This window comes from Poromitra crassiceps, assembly GCF_964638095.1.
Source record: "Poromitra crassiceps genome assembly, contig: HAP1_SCAFFOLD_681, whole genome shotgun sequence".
Taxonomy (NCBI): Eukaryota; Metazoa; Chordata; class Actinopteri; order Beryciformes; family Melamphaidae; genus Poromitra; species Poromitra crassiceps.
In genome coordinates, this window is record NW_028151727.1 from 5,760 (window position 1) to 25,000 (window position 19,241).

The 19,241-nt window shown below is 43.6% G+C and overlaps 1 protein-coding gene across 1 annotated transcript in view; it reads right to left on the reverse strand.

Annotated features, from left to right (window-relative positions):
- Positions 1-775: 775 nt before the first annotated feature.
- LOC310771465 (NLR family CARD domain-containing protein 3-like) overlaps positions 776-19,241 on the reverse strand; it is a gene marked incomplete at its 3' end in the record, with an annotated part of 46,632 nt that continues 28,166 nt past the window's right edge. Inside the window, exons 7-9 of the mRNA XM_083664072.1 lie at positions 16,673-18,464; positions 4,580-4,753; positions 776-916 (exon numbers count right to left, since the gene is read on the reverse strand). Coding sequence (XP_083520198.1) covers positions 776-916; positions 4,580-4,753; positions 16,673-18,464 — 2,107 coding nt within the window. The remainder of the gene's footprint in view (positions 917-4,579; positions 4,754-16,672; positions 18,465-19,241) is intronic.

Consider the following 19,241-nt stretch of genomic DNA (forward strand, 5'->3'; position numbering starts at 1 on the left):
GGCTCTCAAACTTTTTCACATCAAGGACGCCTAAACTGACACAAATTCGACCACGGACCCCCATTTCAAGTCAAGTCAAGTCAAGTCAATTTTATTTATATAGCGCATTTACAAGCGGCTGAGCAACCAAAGTGCTTCACATAAAGTGCAAGAAGGCATAAACAAATGATATACGCAATATAAAAGCGTTAAAAATATAATAAAATAAGTAGAAGAGTTAAAAGACATTGACTAAGCTACACGGTTAAAAATACATCAAGCATAGGAAAGCAAAAGAAGATTAAAAAGGTGGCTGAGGGCTTTATTTAAAGGCTAGTTCAAAAAGGTGGGTCTTCAGGTGGGACTTGAAAGTGTCCAGAGTCTGAGCTGCACGGATGCGGAGAGGGAGGCAGTTCCAGAGTCTAGGGGCTGCTACCGCAAAGGCTCTGTCTCCCCTGGTTTTTAACCTGGACCTGGGCACCTCCAAAAGCAGGTGGTCAGCTGACCGTAGTGCTCTGGAGGGGGTATGGTGGTGTAGGAGATCGGACAGGTATGTGGGGGCTAGACCATGGAGGGATTTGTAAGTGATGAGCAGAAGCTTAAAGTCGATGCGGTATCGGATGGGGAGCCAGTGGAGTGATGCAAGAACCGGGGTGATGTGCTCACGCTTTTTTGTGCAGGTGAGGAGTCGGGCGGCTGCATTCTGGACCAACTGTAGGCGACGAAGCTGTGATTGGCCGATACCAGTATACAAGGCGTTGCAATAGTCCAGTTGTGATGTTATGAAGGCGTGTACAGTATAACTGTGGCTAGGTCCCTCTGGGGCAGGTAGGCCTTGGTCTTGGCTAGGGTTCTCAGGTGAAAGAAGCTTTTCCTAACCACTGCACTAACCTGCTTCTCGAACTTGAAAGCACTGTCGAGGATCACGCCGAGGTTTCTGACAGAGGTCCGGATGTTAGAGGCGAGGGGGCCTAGGGCATCAGTGGAGGGGGCGGGGGGGGGGTTTCCCAAAGATGATAATCTCCGTCTTGCTCTCATTGAGGTTGAGGAAGCTAGCACCCAACCATTCTCTGATGTCAGCCAGACAGTCGAGAAGTGGCTTTGATATGAAGTGGATTTAATAAGATTTTGTCTCAGGGTCCCCCATCTGATAAGATATTTGCTTTTGGATGTTTTATTACAGAAAGTGTATGAAACCCATGACCAAAATAGTCATGTATTCTGTCATTGTGATACTTATGGATGGAATTATAGTGAAAATAGTTTTTTGGACCCCGCTTTGAGAACCACTGGCCTAGAGGACAAGGTAGTCATATTGATTGTTTTCTCATTTATTTTTCTCTTGTTTCCAAGGTAGCAACATGTATGATTGGTGACCGAGATCTGATCATACTATTATAACAATTCAAATTGTTACAGCTGAACATCCTAGGCGGCATGCCCACCCTGCAGCTCACCTGCTGTGCTGGCTCACTTGTTCTTATAGAGAGCCAAAGTGAAACGTCACTTCCTGTACCACCGCTGAAAAAAATATGAATGGCAGTGAACGGAGAATGTTCCTTTTTTGATCACCACTGCGCATTGCGGCCTCGCCTGCTCTATGACATCATTGATGACAGCATCATGGATGACATCATCACTGATGACATCATCACTGAATTTATATAGCCTCAGCCAGGAAGGATGACATCACTGATGACATCATCAATGATGCCATCACTGAGATGCAAGATGCAATGTGCAATCTTGCATTGCATTGGATTCTGGGATTGATTTGGATTGCATTCTGGGATTGATTCCCAAGCCCAATTAGTATCTGCCGCGGGTATGGCCGGCGGAGATCCACTTCAGAAACTGGGTAAGTGATTGTGGTTGTGTTCTATTACTTAAAGTACCGAAAGCATTTAGCTGGGCAGCTTCTTTTTTTAGTTTGATTGAATTGTCAGCTTCAGCTAACTGAGACCATTTGTCAACTAACTTATAGTGGCTACACTGCCTAAAATTGATCTAGACCTACTAGCTTGCCAGCTAACTGAGTTAGCCAGATTCATCAGCTTAAGATAACATAACTAAATGCTTTCAGGATTTTCACCATGAATACCTGCAGTTTAGCGCTCACTGCTCAGGCAGGCCTACTGTAAACTGGCTATAACTGAATCTAGCATTCAGAATAGCTACTGTAGCAGGGACACTGTACCCTGTCCCTGCTACAGTAGCTATTTTTAATGTTAGATTCATTGTTCAAGTTAGTTCTCACTCTGTGTGTGTGTGTGTGTGTGTGTGTGTGTGTGTGTGTGTGTGTGTGTGTGTGTGTGTGTGTGTGTGTGTGTGTGTGTGTGTGTGTGTGTGTAGCTCTGGTAGCTCCAGTCACATCAACACCACTGAAACAATACCATACCATGCCATAGCATGCTAAATTGGCAGTGGTCGATGTTTGTGATACATGAAGCATTGGAGTCTGATGCTGTGTGATATAATCCACTTTCTCTTTCTTCACATTTGACTGAAGACAGACTTCATAAACATTCTGACTAATATCAGCTTCACAGGGATTTGATGGCAGCCTGATCTACTGTACTACTGTTATGTGTTTTTGGATGGAGGTTTGGTGTATTGTTGTTTTGTGTCAAACTTGCCAGCCTGTTGGAAGAGTTTGACACAACAAAAAGAAAGAACACAAATAGATACAATACTTTAAAGGATGGCTTTACTGGTAATCAACCCACTTTGTATCATTAATAATCTTGGTAATATAAGCACATGGGCAGTGTTTACCTCTCTGTGTTTTCCTCACAGAGATCTCCCATTTCCTCCTCTGGCAAAGCGCTCCGTTGTGACGCGTTTTACATCACAACGCGTCACAACGGAGCTGAGGAAGTTCTGCTGGAGACGTGGAATCTGCTCGAGGGCGGCTGTTATTGTTTATTTTATTTTTTAAATATGCGCACGATAAATAAGCTTCCGTGACCGATATACAAGACAAAATATGAGAGTATATAGAACAACTTAATCTGAATCATATAGCCCTATAAGGTATATCAGGGGGTTCCCCCACATTTCTGAGTAGCCAGCCAGATAGAAAAAGTAGCTGGCTATGGGATGGGCCTTGCCCCTCAAGGGGGGTCCGGGGGGATTCTCCCCCGGAAGATTTTTTTTTTACATTTTAAAGTAAAATTCATCAACCTGGTGCATTTGAGAGCAAAATGAACTACACACATCTCTAATGTGTTGTGACTTTACAAATAATTAGCCCTAAACAATCAATATAAAATGTATTTATTGAACATTTGTTGAATTTCTCCAGGTATGAAAAGTAGTAGGTAGCCTACTTTAAAGGACATTGTATGAACCCAGTATACAGTTTGAAGAGTAATATAGTTCTCTCTCACACACACTGTACCTGTGATTGTCAGCTTCAGCTTTATAGCTAAAAGTATGTAGACAGATTGAATCTGTTATTCTTGAATACCAATATATAATTCAAACTGTCCACAAACATATTGGGCAAGGATAGGTAGACAACATACTGTACATGGAAATAGAAGTGGTTCTGCCACTCTGGCCACTACATTTTAGTCAGCCAATATTTATTTATACAGATCTCGGCACAACAAACACCAGTATGTTTCTAGATAGTTTTCAACATGGTCGTATTATATTGGCTTTATACAGTAGCACCTGGACTATTCAAGTCGACTCGCACGCACCTAATGTTACAAACTTTACTTGATCAGAGGGAAATCAATCATGATTCACTCTTCAGTTGTAAAACGGTGAGCCTATATGATTTTCCCCACTCCGGACACACATTTTTAACCAACCTTACCTATGTTCAGCTCACCATGAGCTGGTCTCCAAATGCGCATTGCGCATCGCTGGCACAATGGCACCGTTAAGTTGTTTGAAGGGAGCGCTGTCTGGGCAGGCAAGCACAGCTCGATAAAGGCACCAACGTGACCGGGGCCGTGTACCTTTCCCGCGGAGCGCTCCACAAAAATAGGCTACGGTTCACGGAGATCCTGGTCAGTGCCATGCCCATGTGTAATCTTTTTTCTTTTCTTTTGGTGTGTGACGTGCTTGGCGTGGTCTCCGCTTCAACGGAGTTTACGCGAACGTGTTAAAACTCGTGCAATAATAAGTGTGCATAAACGATTTAAACATGTGAGTAAACGATCTTAAAAGGTGCCTAAACGCTGCAGAGCATTGAAAAAGGTACGTAAACGCCGTTTACGTGCGTTTAGCCACCACTACAGCCCTGATTACCGGTAAAGCCATCCTTTAAAGTATTGTATCTATTTGTGTTCTTTCTTTTTGTTGTGTCATCCTTTAAAGGCAAGAAAGCAAGTATTATATAACAGAATCAAAGAAGTTGCATAAATAGTAATCAGGTGAATTAGGGCCTATATGAATCTCCCTCTCTCCCTCTCTCTCCTCTCCAGAGAAAAATGATTAAGGCAAACAACATGAGTAGAATTTGAGATCTAAGCCCCTAAAACCAGATCATGTCTGATTTCAGATTGATCGACTCTATACAGACGTCCACACATTACAAAATTCATATAATATTCATATCAGCACATTATTAAATATGATGTCTGACCTCAGAGTCTCCAGTCTGCAGTGTGGACTCTCCAGTCCAGCACAGAGCAGCTTCACTTTTTTTGAATCATGCAGGTTGCTGTCACTCAGGTCCAGTTCTGTCAGATGGGAGTTGGACTTCAGAGCTGAGGCCACGACTTCACAGTGAGCCTCTCTCAAGTCGCAGAACCTCAATCTGAATAAAGAATAAAGAAGAAGTTGAACTTCACAGCTGAGACCAGGGGCCCTGGTCTCGCAAACGCACTGATTAGCGCTTGTGCGGTGTTTAACGGCGGGCACTAGTGCAATTTGGAGGCGTGACCAAGCCCTCTGCTACTCTCCCTGCCGTGCAAAATGCCTGTGTGCTCCATGCAAAATCATGAAATGGGCGTGCTTATCACCTGTGCAGGCAGGAATGATGCAGGCCACACTGATTGGTTTGATTGATGTAAAGCTCAGACCCTGGGCATCACATCAATCAAACCAATCAGATTCCCGTCTCTCACTCCCTTTAATACCGTTTGTGGGCGTGGAGAACCCGGCACATATTTGTATTATCGATCATAATCATTTTCACCTCATAATTTTCACATAAATCACCCAAATTATGTTATTTTTTAATGTGCACTCCCAAGAGTATTAAACAGGTGTTGTCTATTCAGTTTAAGAATGGCACTTCAAGGATTCAAGGATTCAAGGATTCAAGATTTATTAAGTGTCCCAAAAGGGCAAATTGGATTGCAGGAAGCGTAGTACGAAGTACATACATAAAAACAAATAAGACAAAAATAACATTGTAAAAGCAGTCAAGAGCAGCAGTTTAAAGTGCAACACAATAGTTAAAGTGCAAATGACAACAGTAGCAACGATCTAAAGTGCACAGTAGAGATATAAAGTGCATAGTAGCAAAGTGCAGTTCACTCACAGCAGCACATTTATATCACAAGAAAGAGCTACAATGTATCATTGTATTAAAGCACAAGAGAAAAAACCTCAGTCCAGACCAAAGGGCAGACAAAGTATATAATACAGATATACTGTATTGTACCCCTAAGAATAAATAAAGATAAAAGAATAAAAGAATAAAAGGATAAAATAAATAAATAACAGCAACGGCAGATGGGGAGACATTACATTTGTACCCCAGCAGCGTTCAACGCTCTGATAGAGACAGGCACAAAGGAATTTCTGTACCTGTTCTTTTTAACTATGGGGGCACGAAGGCGGAGCCCGGAAGGAAGCAGCTCATATTCGAACCTCAGAGGGTGGGCATCATCTGATCGGATGGACTCAGCTTTCTTCAGCACCTGTTTATTACAGATCTGGTCCAGGCTTCTGAACTGGGTTCCGGCTATTTTTGAAGCCACCTTCACTATTCTCCCCAGGGAGTTCTTGTCTTTAGTACAAAGATTACCATACCAGCAGATTATGGAAAATGATATGACAGACTCCACAAAAGCACTATAGAACATTTTCATCAGAGTTTTATCAACCTGAAATTTGGCCAGCTTCCTAAGGCAGTAAAGGCGCTGCTGACCTTTCTTACACAGCATGTCGGTATTCAGATCAAACTTCAGCTTGCTGTCAATTACCGTACCCAGATATTTGTAGTCTGTCACTATATCGACAGGCTGACCGTTGACAAAACTGCTCTGGGGAACAGGGGGGGAACGTCGAAAATCAATACAAACCTCTTTCGTTTTGGAAACGTTGAGTTCCAAGGAAGCGTTTTCGCACCAAGAAACGAAGTCGTCAATGACTTGGCCGTGTCCTACATCATCATCGTCAAGCAGACTGACGATGACAGAATCGTCAGCGTACTTGACGATGAATCTGTTGGCGAAACGGCTGCGACAGTCGTTGGTGTATAGAATATATAAGAAAGCAGATAAAACACAGCCTTGGGGCGAGCCAGTAGAGGACAATAAGATACTGGACAGTATCCCATTGACCCTCACCTGCTGAGATCTATTCGTTAGAAAGTCTAGAATCCAACCAACGAGGCACTTATCCAGACCGAAAAAGCTGGTTAATTTCTCGACCAGAATGTGTGGCTGGATGGTGTTAAATGCTGATGAAAAATCAGCAAAGAGCAGCCTAACGTGATTCTTACTGCCCTCTAGATGCTTGAATATGAGGTTCAGTAAGGTGGCTGTAGCATCCTGCACGCCTCTATTAGCACGATAGGCAAACTGAAGTGGATCGAGCAAAGAGTCAGTTTTTGTTACTAGCTCATCCTTCACTAGCCTCTCAAACTGTTTCATGACCAGGGAGGTTAGGGCCACTGGCCGGAAGTCATTAAGTGATTTTGGATTGGTGCACTTGGCAACAGGAACAAGAATGGATTTTTTCCAAAGGGACGGCACCCTCTGCTGGCGGAGTGACAGATCAAAAATATGGCTGAAAATGGGACCTAATTGCTCAGCACATACCTTTAAAATACGCCCGCTTAAGTTGTCTGGGCCAGGGCTTTTTTTAGGTTTGCACCCTTTGAGACGTCTTATTACCTTTTGCTCGTCGAAGAAGGGGTTCAAAGGGGGGGCCAGAAGGAGACTGTCTCTCAACACAGAGTGTTTCTCACTAAAATCGCGAGTCTCAAATTGACCATAGAAGTCATTAAAACTCTGAGCCATATCAGCATCAGACTGAAAACCATTTAACTGTATATTCTTCTTACTACCTACCTTGAGCCCAGTAATACATTTCATACTGTCCCAGGCGGAACCTAGATTATTTGTACGGAGTTGAGACTCTATTTTCTCCTTGTATTTCCTTTTACTTTTCCATATCTCCTGTCTAATCTCCTTCTGCAGGCTGCGCATCTCAGACAGTTTTCCTTCTCTGAAGGCCTTTCTCTTACGGCTAAGGAGCATTTTAAGGGCCTTAGACACCCAGGGCTTACTATTAGGAAAGATCTTAATCTTTTTATCTGGAATCACAATGCTTTCACAATAATGGGACCAGCTACTAACAACATCAGTCAGTTCATCAATGTCTACAGAGGATTCTTGAAACATCTCCCAGTCAGTGGAGTCAAGGCAACCTTGCAGAGTTAAACAGGCATCATCGTTCCAGTCTTTAACAGTGATAGTCTGCACCTTACCACGTTTTAATGCTGTACGATAGACAGGAATTAGATGGATGCAATTGTGATCGGACAGACCTAAAGGAGGGAGGGGGATGGATTTGTATGCACCTTTGATGGAGCCATAACATAAGTCCAGTGTTTTATTGAGTCTTGTTGGGCAAGTGACATACTGATGAAAGTCTCTGAGTGTTTTCTTCAGAGTGCAGTGATTCATGTCCCCTAGAATGATATTGGGAGCATCAGGAGAAATGGATTGGAGTCTTTGTACAACTTGATAGATAGTTTCACAGGCTTTGCTCTCATTCGCCTTCGGATGAATATAAACAATTGTCACAAACAGCTGGGGAAACTCACGAGGCAGATACGGTGGGCGGAGTGACACAGAGAGCAGCTCTATATCGGCAGTACAGATTTTCTCCCGGACAATGACAGATTTGCACCATCGCTTATTAATATATAAACATACCCCGCCTCCAGAGGACTTGCCTGTTGCCACTGGATCTCTATCCAGCCGGAAAGGAGACCCGAAGCCTTCAGTCTCAAGGTCCGTGTCCGAGTCCCTATCAGACAACCAAGTCTCGGTGAAGGCTAAAATACAGGCATCACGAAAGTCATGATTATGTCGGACCTGTGCCTGAAGTTCGTCAGTTTTGTTACGCAGGGATTGAGCGTTCGATAAGATGATTGAAGGCAGCGGAATACGGGAGAGCGGCTGGTTTTTCAGCTTCAAACGAGCGCCGCCACTTCTCCCCCGCTTCCTAATCCTGGACCTACGATCACGTCCCCCGGGGAGGTCCGGAGAGCCTGTAGACCGGAGCCCATCAAAGCTGGGAAGTGAAAGGTCAGCCGGAGGATCGTATGTGTTCCACTGTAAAAGTAGCTCCCTGCTATACTGGAGTCTGGCCGGGCGCTCGGGAGTCAGAAGCGTGTAACCCAGGCTCCAGACTAGGTGAAACGCCAGCCACGCCAAAAACGTAGCATAGTAATCCATGCTTGCTGCTTAGTGAGAGTCACCAAGCAGAGAGTTCCCAGGGACAGCAGGCTCTTGAGCCTCCCAGGCCCCTAAGAGAGAATTCCTGTGTCGCCGAGCTCTGTAGAGAGGCCGCTGGGTCCCACGGTGAAGAAAGACGGGACGCTTTGTGGCTGGTGTCAGCGTGAGGGAAGCTAGCTTGCTAGCTGGTAGGGCACTTAGCTGTTTCTGCAAATGAACTCTTCATTATCTATTTATTTATTTATTTATATTGCCAAGAGAGAATGAGAGAAATACTGTATAGAGATAGGGAGAGAGAGAAAGGTAGGCAAGGGATTTCTCAGGTGAAGGCAGGTAATACAATAGGGCTTATTGTATTGTAGCCTATATATTCATATCTTTTCTTCACTCAGTTTAGGCTCAAGCAAATACTGAAAAGTCAAATGGAACTAGCAGTACTTACAGGTCAAGTTTGAAAAAAAGGTTTTAATCCACACAGCAGCAGTGAACAGAGGTGTTTCAGCCTGTGGCTTTCCTCAGTGTTAATGAGAGAATGGGTGTGACCTCATATATAAAACGAGGCAAATTTGAGGTTGATTATGTTTATAAGAACAATCCTTCTTGTTCTTTTGTCAAATGTTGGTAGATACATTGATGATTTGTTTTGTGTTCACTGGTTCATCTGAGGAGCTGGAGGGCTTGAAGGAATTTCTTAATTCTAGAGTTCCTACTATCACCTTCACGTTAGAGGCAAGCAGTGAGTCTGTGTCCTTTTTACATGAGAGTTAATACATGTGAATTACTACAAAGATAGATAGGGCCCCAGGACTTCAGAGCTGAGACCAGGGGCCTTATCGTCGTAAAAGCGGTAATTTAGCGCTTGCGCATGTTTAGCGCTGAGCGCACCACAAAATGGGGGCGTGGTCAAGTGTGTTGACATCTCACAACAATCATCACATCATTTAAAAACATCTGTGATTTGCAGCTTTTAATTGATGCAATTCTGGTTCTTTAGTTGGCTGGAAAATAGAAACGTGTTTGCAACGAGGAAACAGGGACATTTGATTGACAATAATATTGCAAGTAGGCTACAATGTCCAAGTTTTCTCAATTCATTTCCCATTAACCCCTATTTGTAGCCTATTTTCTTCCTGAGGGAGGGAGATGGGAACTGACAGATGTATGTAGGCTACTCAAAGGGGGGGAATAATTGTAGACTATAGTAGGCTATTAATTGGCATTAAGGCATTGGTGATTAATTAATCTGTATGGTGTGTGTGCACGCGTGCAGTTTTGGAGAGAGAGGGGGGGTATAATCGATCAACAAAACATTTTCACCTCATCATTTTCACATAAACTCCCAAAATAATGTTATTTTTTAATGTGCACTTAAGGGAATATCAAACAGGTGTTGTCTATTCATTTTAAGGATGGCATTTAACTGTTTCTGCAAATGAATTTGAATGAAATTGCACGATGGACACTGTAATCTCCATGCGTAATTTGGACATCTCCACACCATCGCATCAACACCATCACATAACAATAACACTGGGCCCTATCGTGGCCAAAGCGGTAATTTAGCGATTGCGCCGGGCGAAGCACAAATTAATGGACGTTCCCAAATCATCTGCTATTCTCTGTGATGCGCAAAATGCCACTTGTCCCAGCGCCACAGTGATTTATGCAGGATTAACTCTGGAAATTATTCAGGCATGCAGGCTTGAGGGCGGGATCATCCACACAACCAATCAGTGTTGTTCCTTTCATTCCCTCCAATTCATTTGCGCAAATGTCATAAAGGTTGTCCACGTGCATTAGACGTTTTGTTCATATAAATAGGCTATAACATACACATGTAAAAAATATTTGTTTCTTTAATAGGCAGGGATGTGTGAGAATTTAATTCTAGCCTATTTCAACATATCAAAATTGTCCCAAGTGCCGGGTTCATCTTAATAGGCTATTGCATGCGTGCAATTGCAGCGAAGGGGGTTACTGTATCACTGGCCGACATGACTTGCTCAAATCTACTGTGTGTGTGTGTGTGTGTGTGTGTGTGTGTGTGTGTTTGTGTGTGTGTGTGTGTGTGTGTGTGTGTGTGTGTGTGTGTGTGTGTGTGCACGCACAAGGTTTTGGAGAGAGAAGGAGAGAGAGGGGGGTTAGCCCACTGTAGAAAGAGATATCAGCATGATTGTGGCACTTTACATGTGATACACGTTTTTCAGTGAATAATAGTTGATTGCCTCACTGAGTAATCTGCTGTTACCCAATTTTAGCAGCAGAATTTGATGTCCTGGCATTTGTATTTTAACGGGATGTCCATGCGCATGCTGACGATAGCAGAAGGCAAGGATTTTGCGGGGACACACCTGGATTGGCTTGCGGGAGGCGGACGATAGCATAAGACGTAAGGCGTGCAAACCCGGACTCAAGCGCAAAAAGCGGATAGCGCTTCTACCAAGATAGGGCCCCAAGGATTTCCCGTGCACTGCTGGAGCAGTGCGGAGAATAATTGTGCACTCAGGTGCAGCGGGGTTTTAGACCTGCTTTTCAGAGCTCTAAGCGCAAAGAATAGCCTCTGTACACAACTGAAAGGACGAACTTCCGGTTGTAGTCAAACCGGCTAGCCAGCTTCCGCTTTAGCCCGGTCGCTGTGTCTATCAAACTTATCTCTGACTATCTGGTTTTTCTACACTATTTCTGGAACTGATTACTGAATTTTTATGACGGACTTGGCTGAATCGATATTTGATTTGACCGCCGCCTGGACACGGACTTGAATTTTTACGGATTGTGGACTTGTATGAAGCTTAAGATGCTATTACGTTAGCTAAAGCTAACGTTAACGTTAGTTTAAAGCTAACAGTGTTGGAACCATAGGTTAGAACGAACATCTTCTCTACCACCGAATTGCTTCAAAAATGACAATTTTTACGAGATGTCTCCAAGATCTGCCTAAAATAAACGTAAACGATGTCCATCGTATCGTTAATGCCTGTTCCCCCGCTCCCATAAGCAAGCGAGAGGGATTCAAGTTATACATATAACATAATAATAATAAGTAGTGTTTAGATTCAAGCTGCCTTGCTGATGCTTTGCTTTTGTTAAGTTTGTTAACTTCATCCTAATACCTCATACCAACATGTCATACCTACTCAGAATTTTAACCCCTCAAATGCCAGTGTACATTAAAAAGTACAGTAGAAAACACAAAAAGTGAATTATTTTCCTTCCCATAAAGGCAAACTGGATTTCTCTTGGGGGGATTATCATAGCCTGGGATATGTTCAAGATTGGCAGGATCCATTTTAGAATGATGTCACAACAGTGATGTCATAAGATGATTTTGGTCAATAATGATGGGTTTTAATATTTTTTTCAGATTACGTTTGTTTACGATGTTAGCTTGTTTTTATTAATGTTAACACACATTGTTAGTTGTTGTACTAACTACTAACCTCCCCCCTCTCTAAGTTTCAAACAAAGATCAGAGCACAGGTGAAATGATTATCAGGGCATTGTGCCACAGATCCATGAGGAAATCTGAGAAGCCACACAGTTTGAGTGTATGGTGAAGCTATATGCGATATGCATGTTACTTTAATAACCCAGTGTTCCTGTTGTTTCTGGGGATTCAGCTAGTGTTGTAAATACAACATAACTAGTAATGGAACGCTCAAAAGAGTGGCTAGAGTAGGCAGATACATTGACCTAGCTGATCCCCAGAACCTGGGTTAATCTGTTCGTTTTGTTCATCAGATAATTTTGCATGTGTTTTTGTACCACTTGGTCGTGGTATATAAGCTATGTTTTAGCCAGGGGTGTAGTGGTAAATACAGAGGTGAGTAAACTATCAATAGTGAGTAGTTTATCCACCTTGTTTCCCCTCTGCAATTGATACAGGTGATCTGCAAATAGGTGAGTAAACTATCTGCCTCATTTCAAAGAGGAGGGTAAACTGTGTTTACTTGTGTTTAGCCTCCACTACGCCCCTGGTTTTACTCAGCCATTCATTTAGGTGCAATCTGGTGTTAAAAGGCTATCATGAGTCAAATAAACAATCTAGTGCATTTGACTTATACAACATGCTCTTAAAGGTCCCATTCCGTGCAAAAGCTGTTTTTACTTGTAAATGCATATATACTGCTGTCAGCCCTCCCTGTAATGAGTGGTCACACGCTCAGAACTGCCACAGTTGGATTTGTCCCTATCCAGCGTCCCCCTGCAGTCTCCTCCAAGCCACACCCCCAAACGCGTCGTTTGCCCATAGGGGAATCTGGGGGAATTGGGACGTCACTAGCTTCCTCCTGCATACTGCGCGGGTCTGTCTCACACAAGCTACCTGCACCATTTAGTCTATAGCCACAAAATTAACACTTCTAGCTGGAGCGACGCCAACTGTACGTGATCCAGCAACTGCAGAGGTGCATTCGGTAAGTCTAGGCATTTTGAGATGTCCTCTTTAGCGTAGTACCGTTAAGTTAACGATAACTCGCAACCTAGCGTGCTGGTCCACAGACGCTAATTTGATTGGCCGCTGGGAGCCTGGGGCGGGCTCTCCCTCAGCGGCCAATGGGAACTGTTCTGAATATATTATAGAAACAGGCCATTCTTTGGAAGCGACGAGATGAGGAAGTGAGAACTCCGTCACAACAAACGGGGTTGCTATATTTTCGACAGATTAATCCAGAATCATGTTTTATGGACCAGAGACACACGTTTTTAAGAGGTTACAGCTGCACGAATTGGGACCTTTAACATATCGAAGTACATAACATTTGGTCTGTGATAATAGATGAATAATATTAGAAATATATATTATTTAAAAATCGAAGGTTTGTGTTTTTTGGGAAGCAGTGGAAGCTCATCCTACGGTTATAGCGACTTGAAGCTGAGCAAAGTGGCACACAGCAGTGCTCATTAGAGCCACCCATACCTCTTTGTAACTTGTGCACATCTCGTACATTATATTTCTTTTTCCTCACAGCACTCATCTTGTCTTGTTATTGTCATTCGGAGTTCTCAGTGTTTTGCTAGCTTCTAGCTAAGGGTTCGTTAGCTAACGTTAGTTAGTTGAACCAGCTTAAACGTCATACAAGTCCGCAATCATTAAATTCTTGTCCGTGTCCAGGCAGCGGTCAAATCAAATATCCATTCAGCCAAGTCCGTAATCCAAATTCAGTAATCAGTTCCAGAAATAGTGTCGAAAAACCAGATAGTTAGAGATAAGTTTGATAAACACAGCGACTAGCACAGCGACCGGGCCGGTAAGGAGAGGAAGCCGATAAAGCGGAAACTGGCTCACCGAGTTGGCAAGAAAACCGGAAGTTCGTCTAATCGCTTGTGCAACTAGCCTATTGAGCAAACGTGAGGATTTAGCATGGCCACGCCTGGTTTACCTTAAGGCACACCCACAGGTGCACCGGGCCTGAAAACCCAGAACCCAGAACTTCAGAGCTGTGAGGTCTCAGAGTTCACAGACAGAAAGACTGTTTACACATTTAATGTGAAATGAGAGATTATCAAAGCAGAGCTGAGATCAAAACCTATTAAGCTCCTCCTCCTCCTAATAATAATAACAATCATTTATACTATAGAATTTCACATTTTGCAAAAGTGATTAATGTATAATATAAGCATAAACCAAACAGAAAATAATACATGAACGCAATTGTATCATATTAAAGCATTTCTGTAAAAAACAGTTTAAGAAAATAATGAAAAATGATGGAGATTTCAGTGTGAGCTCTACAGGCTGTTCAGTTGTGGTAAAACAGCTCAGTAGAACAGCCTGACACCATTAGAGTCAGTCTGGCTTCACCACAGATTTGGTTGGGGTTTGGTTACTTTAAAGGTTTTGAGCCTACAGCATCATATTTACCACTTTGTCAGCTCAGGCCATGTGAGTCTCTGTAATTATGATATTTCTGACATGAGCTGAAGGCAGGAGAAGACTGGGGGAAACTTTCATACACAAGTAGTTAGGTAGCTAGCAATCATGTCACGGTGCCAGGGTCTGCATGGGAGATTAGTTCCTGTACACACACACACACACACACACACACACACACACACACACACACACATACACATACATATAATACAGTATACGGTATATATATATATATATATATATATACTGTATATATATATATTTTTTTTTTTTATACAGTTTATATATAGGCTATAGTTTATATAGGTGTGTATATATATGGTTTATATAATACATTAGTATTATTACTAGTATTGTCTTTTAAATGGGCACTGCACTTTTAACATCTTAACACTGCTTTTGTCAGTTTTTTTTGTCAGTTTTTATGCTGCAGTATGTATATTTGAAACTAAAATCCTGGCTCCCCCTGGCCAGTGACACTTAGGAATAGACTAGGTGACAACCAAGTATAGTTTGGTGACAAGCTGGAGAGACAGTTGACGGTCGGAGAGACGGCATCCGGTACGGGATGGGTTTTAGCACCCCAGCCTGGCTCTCTCGTGAGGGAGAAATCCACAAACGCTACGGATCAGCCTCCTGAAAATCTGCGCCAACATCGGCGCGGCCTTGTGTCCTTCAGGCTAGAGCGAGGTGCTCGGCGCAGGCGAATGACGTGCAGCGCACAGGCCTCCTTGAGGCATCCTCCCTGCCCATGGTACGGCATGGTAGGATTGCCTTTTTCCACGGGAGGTTCTGGTGAGACGAAGGAGGTGCCCGGCCTGGAATCACCCCACAGGGCCTTAGACCTCCATGCACTGAAGGTCTCTCAATACTGCGGTGTAGCACTAAACTCTATTGCAGTGGATTGGGCGTGATCAACCCTTCCGTGGGCAACGTTGCAGACAGAGTAGGAAGGCTGATCCGTGAGCGGCTGCTTCTGGGACGCGGGTCGTAATCGGCCTCGGCTGGGTCTACTGGGCGAGGGGGTATGATGTGCAGTTATCAGATGTATATTTGAAAAAAGAAAATTATATGTGTGTGTGTTTTTAATGTGTTTTGTAACATGCACCTGAGCCTGGTGGAAGGAAAAATGTCTGTTGCATTGTGACAGACAATAACGTTTTTGAATCTTGAATCTTAATCATTGGTATGAAATATTGTAACTGATGGTGTCAGGTATGAAGGTCACTCTAGTCTACACCAGAGGTTTTCAAAGTGTGGGAGACTGCACCTCCCCTCAGAGAACATATAGACCAACACCCCCTCCTCCCCACACACACACACACACACACACACACACACACACACACACACACACACACACACACACACACACACACACACACACACACACACACACACACACACACTCTCTCAACATTTATTATTGCCATTATTAGCTACTATTATTGTTCTATGCTCCACTCGGGCATAACGAGTTCCAAAAATGTTGTAAACATCTTTATCCAGCTTTTTCAAATATCCTCTTTTAAACATTGTATACATCTTTATCCACTCTGAAGGACTTTTAATTGTTTTTTTAATCATCTTTAACATCTTTATTATAACTAGTGGGATACCCGCCCCGTGCAGTGTATCGAGTAAATGTTGCGTTCTTTGCATGTTCATCCTCTATGGACTGTGTCTGCAGCCAGGCTGGCCAGCATGGACAGACAGTTCCCCAGCCCCATAAATCTTGTCAAATTGGTCTGAAATAGCTCCCCAACAGATACAAAAATATAACCATATATGTGTTTGATGTACATACAAAGAACTGCCGCAATTGGATTGGTGAAACACGCATTTCAGAAAAATCGCATTTTCCTTCTTCCTGGTTTCTCCTCTGACAGCCTGAGCTCACCTCACAGAGGCAGTCAGACTGCGGGCGCTGTGCCCCCGGCTGAAGCCACGGTCTGCGTAACGTAAATTCCATCATCAGAGGGTGTGCGCGCAGGCTCTCTGCAGACAACCGCGTACGCTACTTTTGTGACTGCACGGACATGTCCGGTGGAGGCTGTGCATTTTCTTACATTTTTTCTGCGTCACGTCAGGGGAGGCGCACCTCACACTTTTAAAACCGCTGGTCTACACTGTTCTATACTGTTACTAACGGAGTACTAACCGAGCCTTCCTGCAGTTCCTCACAGCTGGGATCAGTCTCTGTCGCCCCAACATTGATGTGTTGTAGGCCTCCAGGTCGAACACATCCAGAACCTCCTCTGACATCTGCAGCATGTAGGCCAGAGCTGAGCAGTGGATCGCAGAGAGTTTAATCTCTGATCTGTTTTCTGACTTCAGGAACTCTTGGATCTCCTGGTGTACTGACTGGTCATTCATCTCAATCAAACAGTGGAAGATGTTGATGCTTCTTTCAGGAGAGGTAATGAAGTTTACTCTTTTTCTAGCATCAGTGTTCATCTTCTTCAGGTTACTGATGGCTCTCTGGATGCTTTCAGGCCTGCTCTCTGTCTGACCCAGCAGGCCTCGTAAGAGTTTCTGGCTGGACTCCAGTGAGAGGCCATGAAGGAAGCGGACAAAGAGGTCCAGGTGGCCATTTTTACTCTTCAGGGATTTGACCATGGCTCTCCTCAGGAAGACATCCAGGGATTGTTCACCAGCTTCTTCTTCTTCTTTCAGGAATGTCTCCAGTACCCTCTCATCTCTGTTTGTGTGACAGTGGAACATGTAGACAGCAGCCAGAAACTCCTGAATACTCAGATGGACAAAGCAGAAGACCTTGTCCTGCTGGTACAACACACACTCCTCTTTAAAGATCTGTGTGAAGACTCCTGAGTACACTGAGGCTGCTGTGATATCAATGCCACACTTTGTCAGGTCGGCTTCATAGAAGATCAGGTTGCCTGTCTCCAGCTGCTCAAAAGCCAATTTTCCCAGAGAGAGAATCATCTCCCTGGTCTCTGTCTCAGCTCTCTCATGATACTTGATGTTCCCTTGTCTGGACTGAACCACCAGGAAGTGGATGTACATCTCAGTCAGGGTCTTTGGCAGGTTCTTTCCCTCACTGGTTTTCAACAGATCGCTCAGAACTGTAGCAGTGATCCAGCAGAAGACTGGGATGTGGCACATGATGTAGAGGGTTTGTGACGTCTTGATGTCTTTGATTATTCTTTTGGCCTGCTGCTCATCTGTGAATCTCTTCCTGAAGTACTCTTCCTTCTGTGGGTCAGTGAAGCCTCTCACCTCTGTCATCATGTCAACAAACCTTCCAGGGATCTGATTGGCTGCTGCAGGTCGTGTGGTTACCCAGATGCGAGCAAGGGGAAGCAGATTCCCCTTGATGAGGTTTGTCAGCAGCACATCCACTGAGGTCGACTCTGTAACATCAGTCAGGATCTCGTTGTTCTTGAAGTCCAGAGGAAATCGACACTCATCCAGACCGTCAAAGATGAACACAACCTGGAACTTGTCAAAGCTGCAGATCTCTGCTTCTTTGGTGTCCGGAAAGAAGAGATGAAGAAGTTCCACCAAGCTGAACTCTTTATCTTTCAGCAGATTCAGCTCTCGGAAAGTGAATGGAAATATGAATTGTATATCCTGGTTTGCTTTGTCCTCAGCCCAGTCCAGAGTGAACTTCTGTGTTAAGACTGTTTTCCCAATGCCAGCCACTCCCTTTGTCATCAATGTTCTGGTTGGTTTGTCTCTTCCAGGTAAGGGATTAAAGATGTCTTCACATCTGATGATTGTTTCTGCTCTCACTGGTTTCCTGGACGCTGCTTCAATCTGTCTGATCTCATGTTCATCATTGACCTCTCCACTCCCTCCCTCTGTGAGGTAATGCTCTGTGTACATCTGATTCAGAAGTGTTGGGTTTCCTGCTTTAGCAATGCCCTCAAACAAAAACTGAAACTTCTCCTTCAGACTGGATTTGTGTTTTTGTTGTGGGTGTTGAGTTTCTGAAAGAACAAAGAACAAACAAAGAACAACAGTGAGGAGATGTTTTGGTAAACATGAGAAATGTGAACATTTCCAGAGCCCTGTACCACAAAGCTCGATTAGTGGTTTAGCGAGATAACTTCAGGTTTAACCCTGGTTTGGCCGTGCTACAAAGCTAGTTAACTTCTTACCGACATATATTTCCATAGCAACTTATGCTTCACACTTAACCTGGTCCGCAGCAGGTTAAGTTGCAAGGATAAGATTAGACCTTAAATACACCGCCCACGAACCAATCGAATCAGCAGTTTGGAAAAATGGCCAACCCCTTTCTGGACTAGTTTCCCATCGAGGAAGGAGCACAAATTGTAATGTTGAATTAATCAAGGACTAAAGCCTTGCACTTGTTGCAGGCTACATTTTAATTAAGCCCTACTTACCACTTTGGAATATGTTTTTATATATTCATTTTTGTGCTCTCAAGTAGCCTAGATACGTTGTTTGACCCTGCTGATCGATTGCAGTTGAATGGTGAGTGGAGAAATATCACTAAACCGGCATAAAAAGGTTACATAAACGTCTCCAAAGCGCACGGTTGATTAGCCTATAGGAATTATTCAATCAGTGCAACTAAACACATCATGAGATCATTATTATTCATTGAGCCTAAATGGTCTATATATACAGATTTTGGACTGAGATAGATTAAACATTGCTTCCACAAAAGACATGCCGGTTTTGAGTTTATTGAGAGGGTGAATTGAGCTGCTGTAGATAGCCTACGTGGAGGTAGAAAC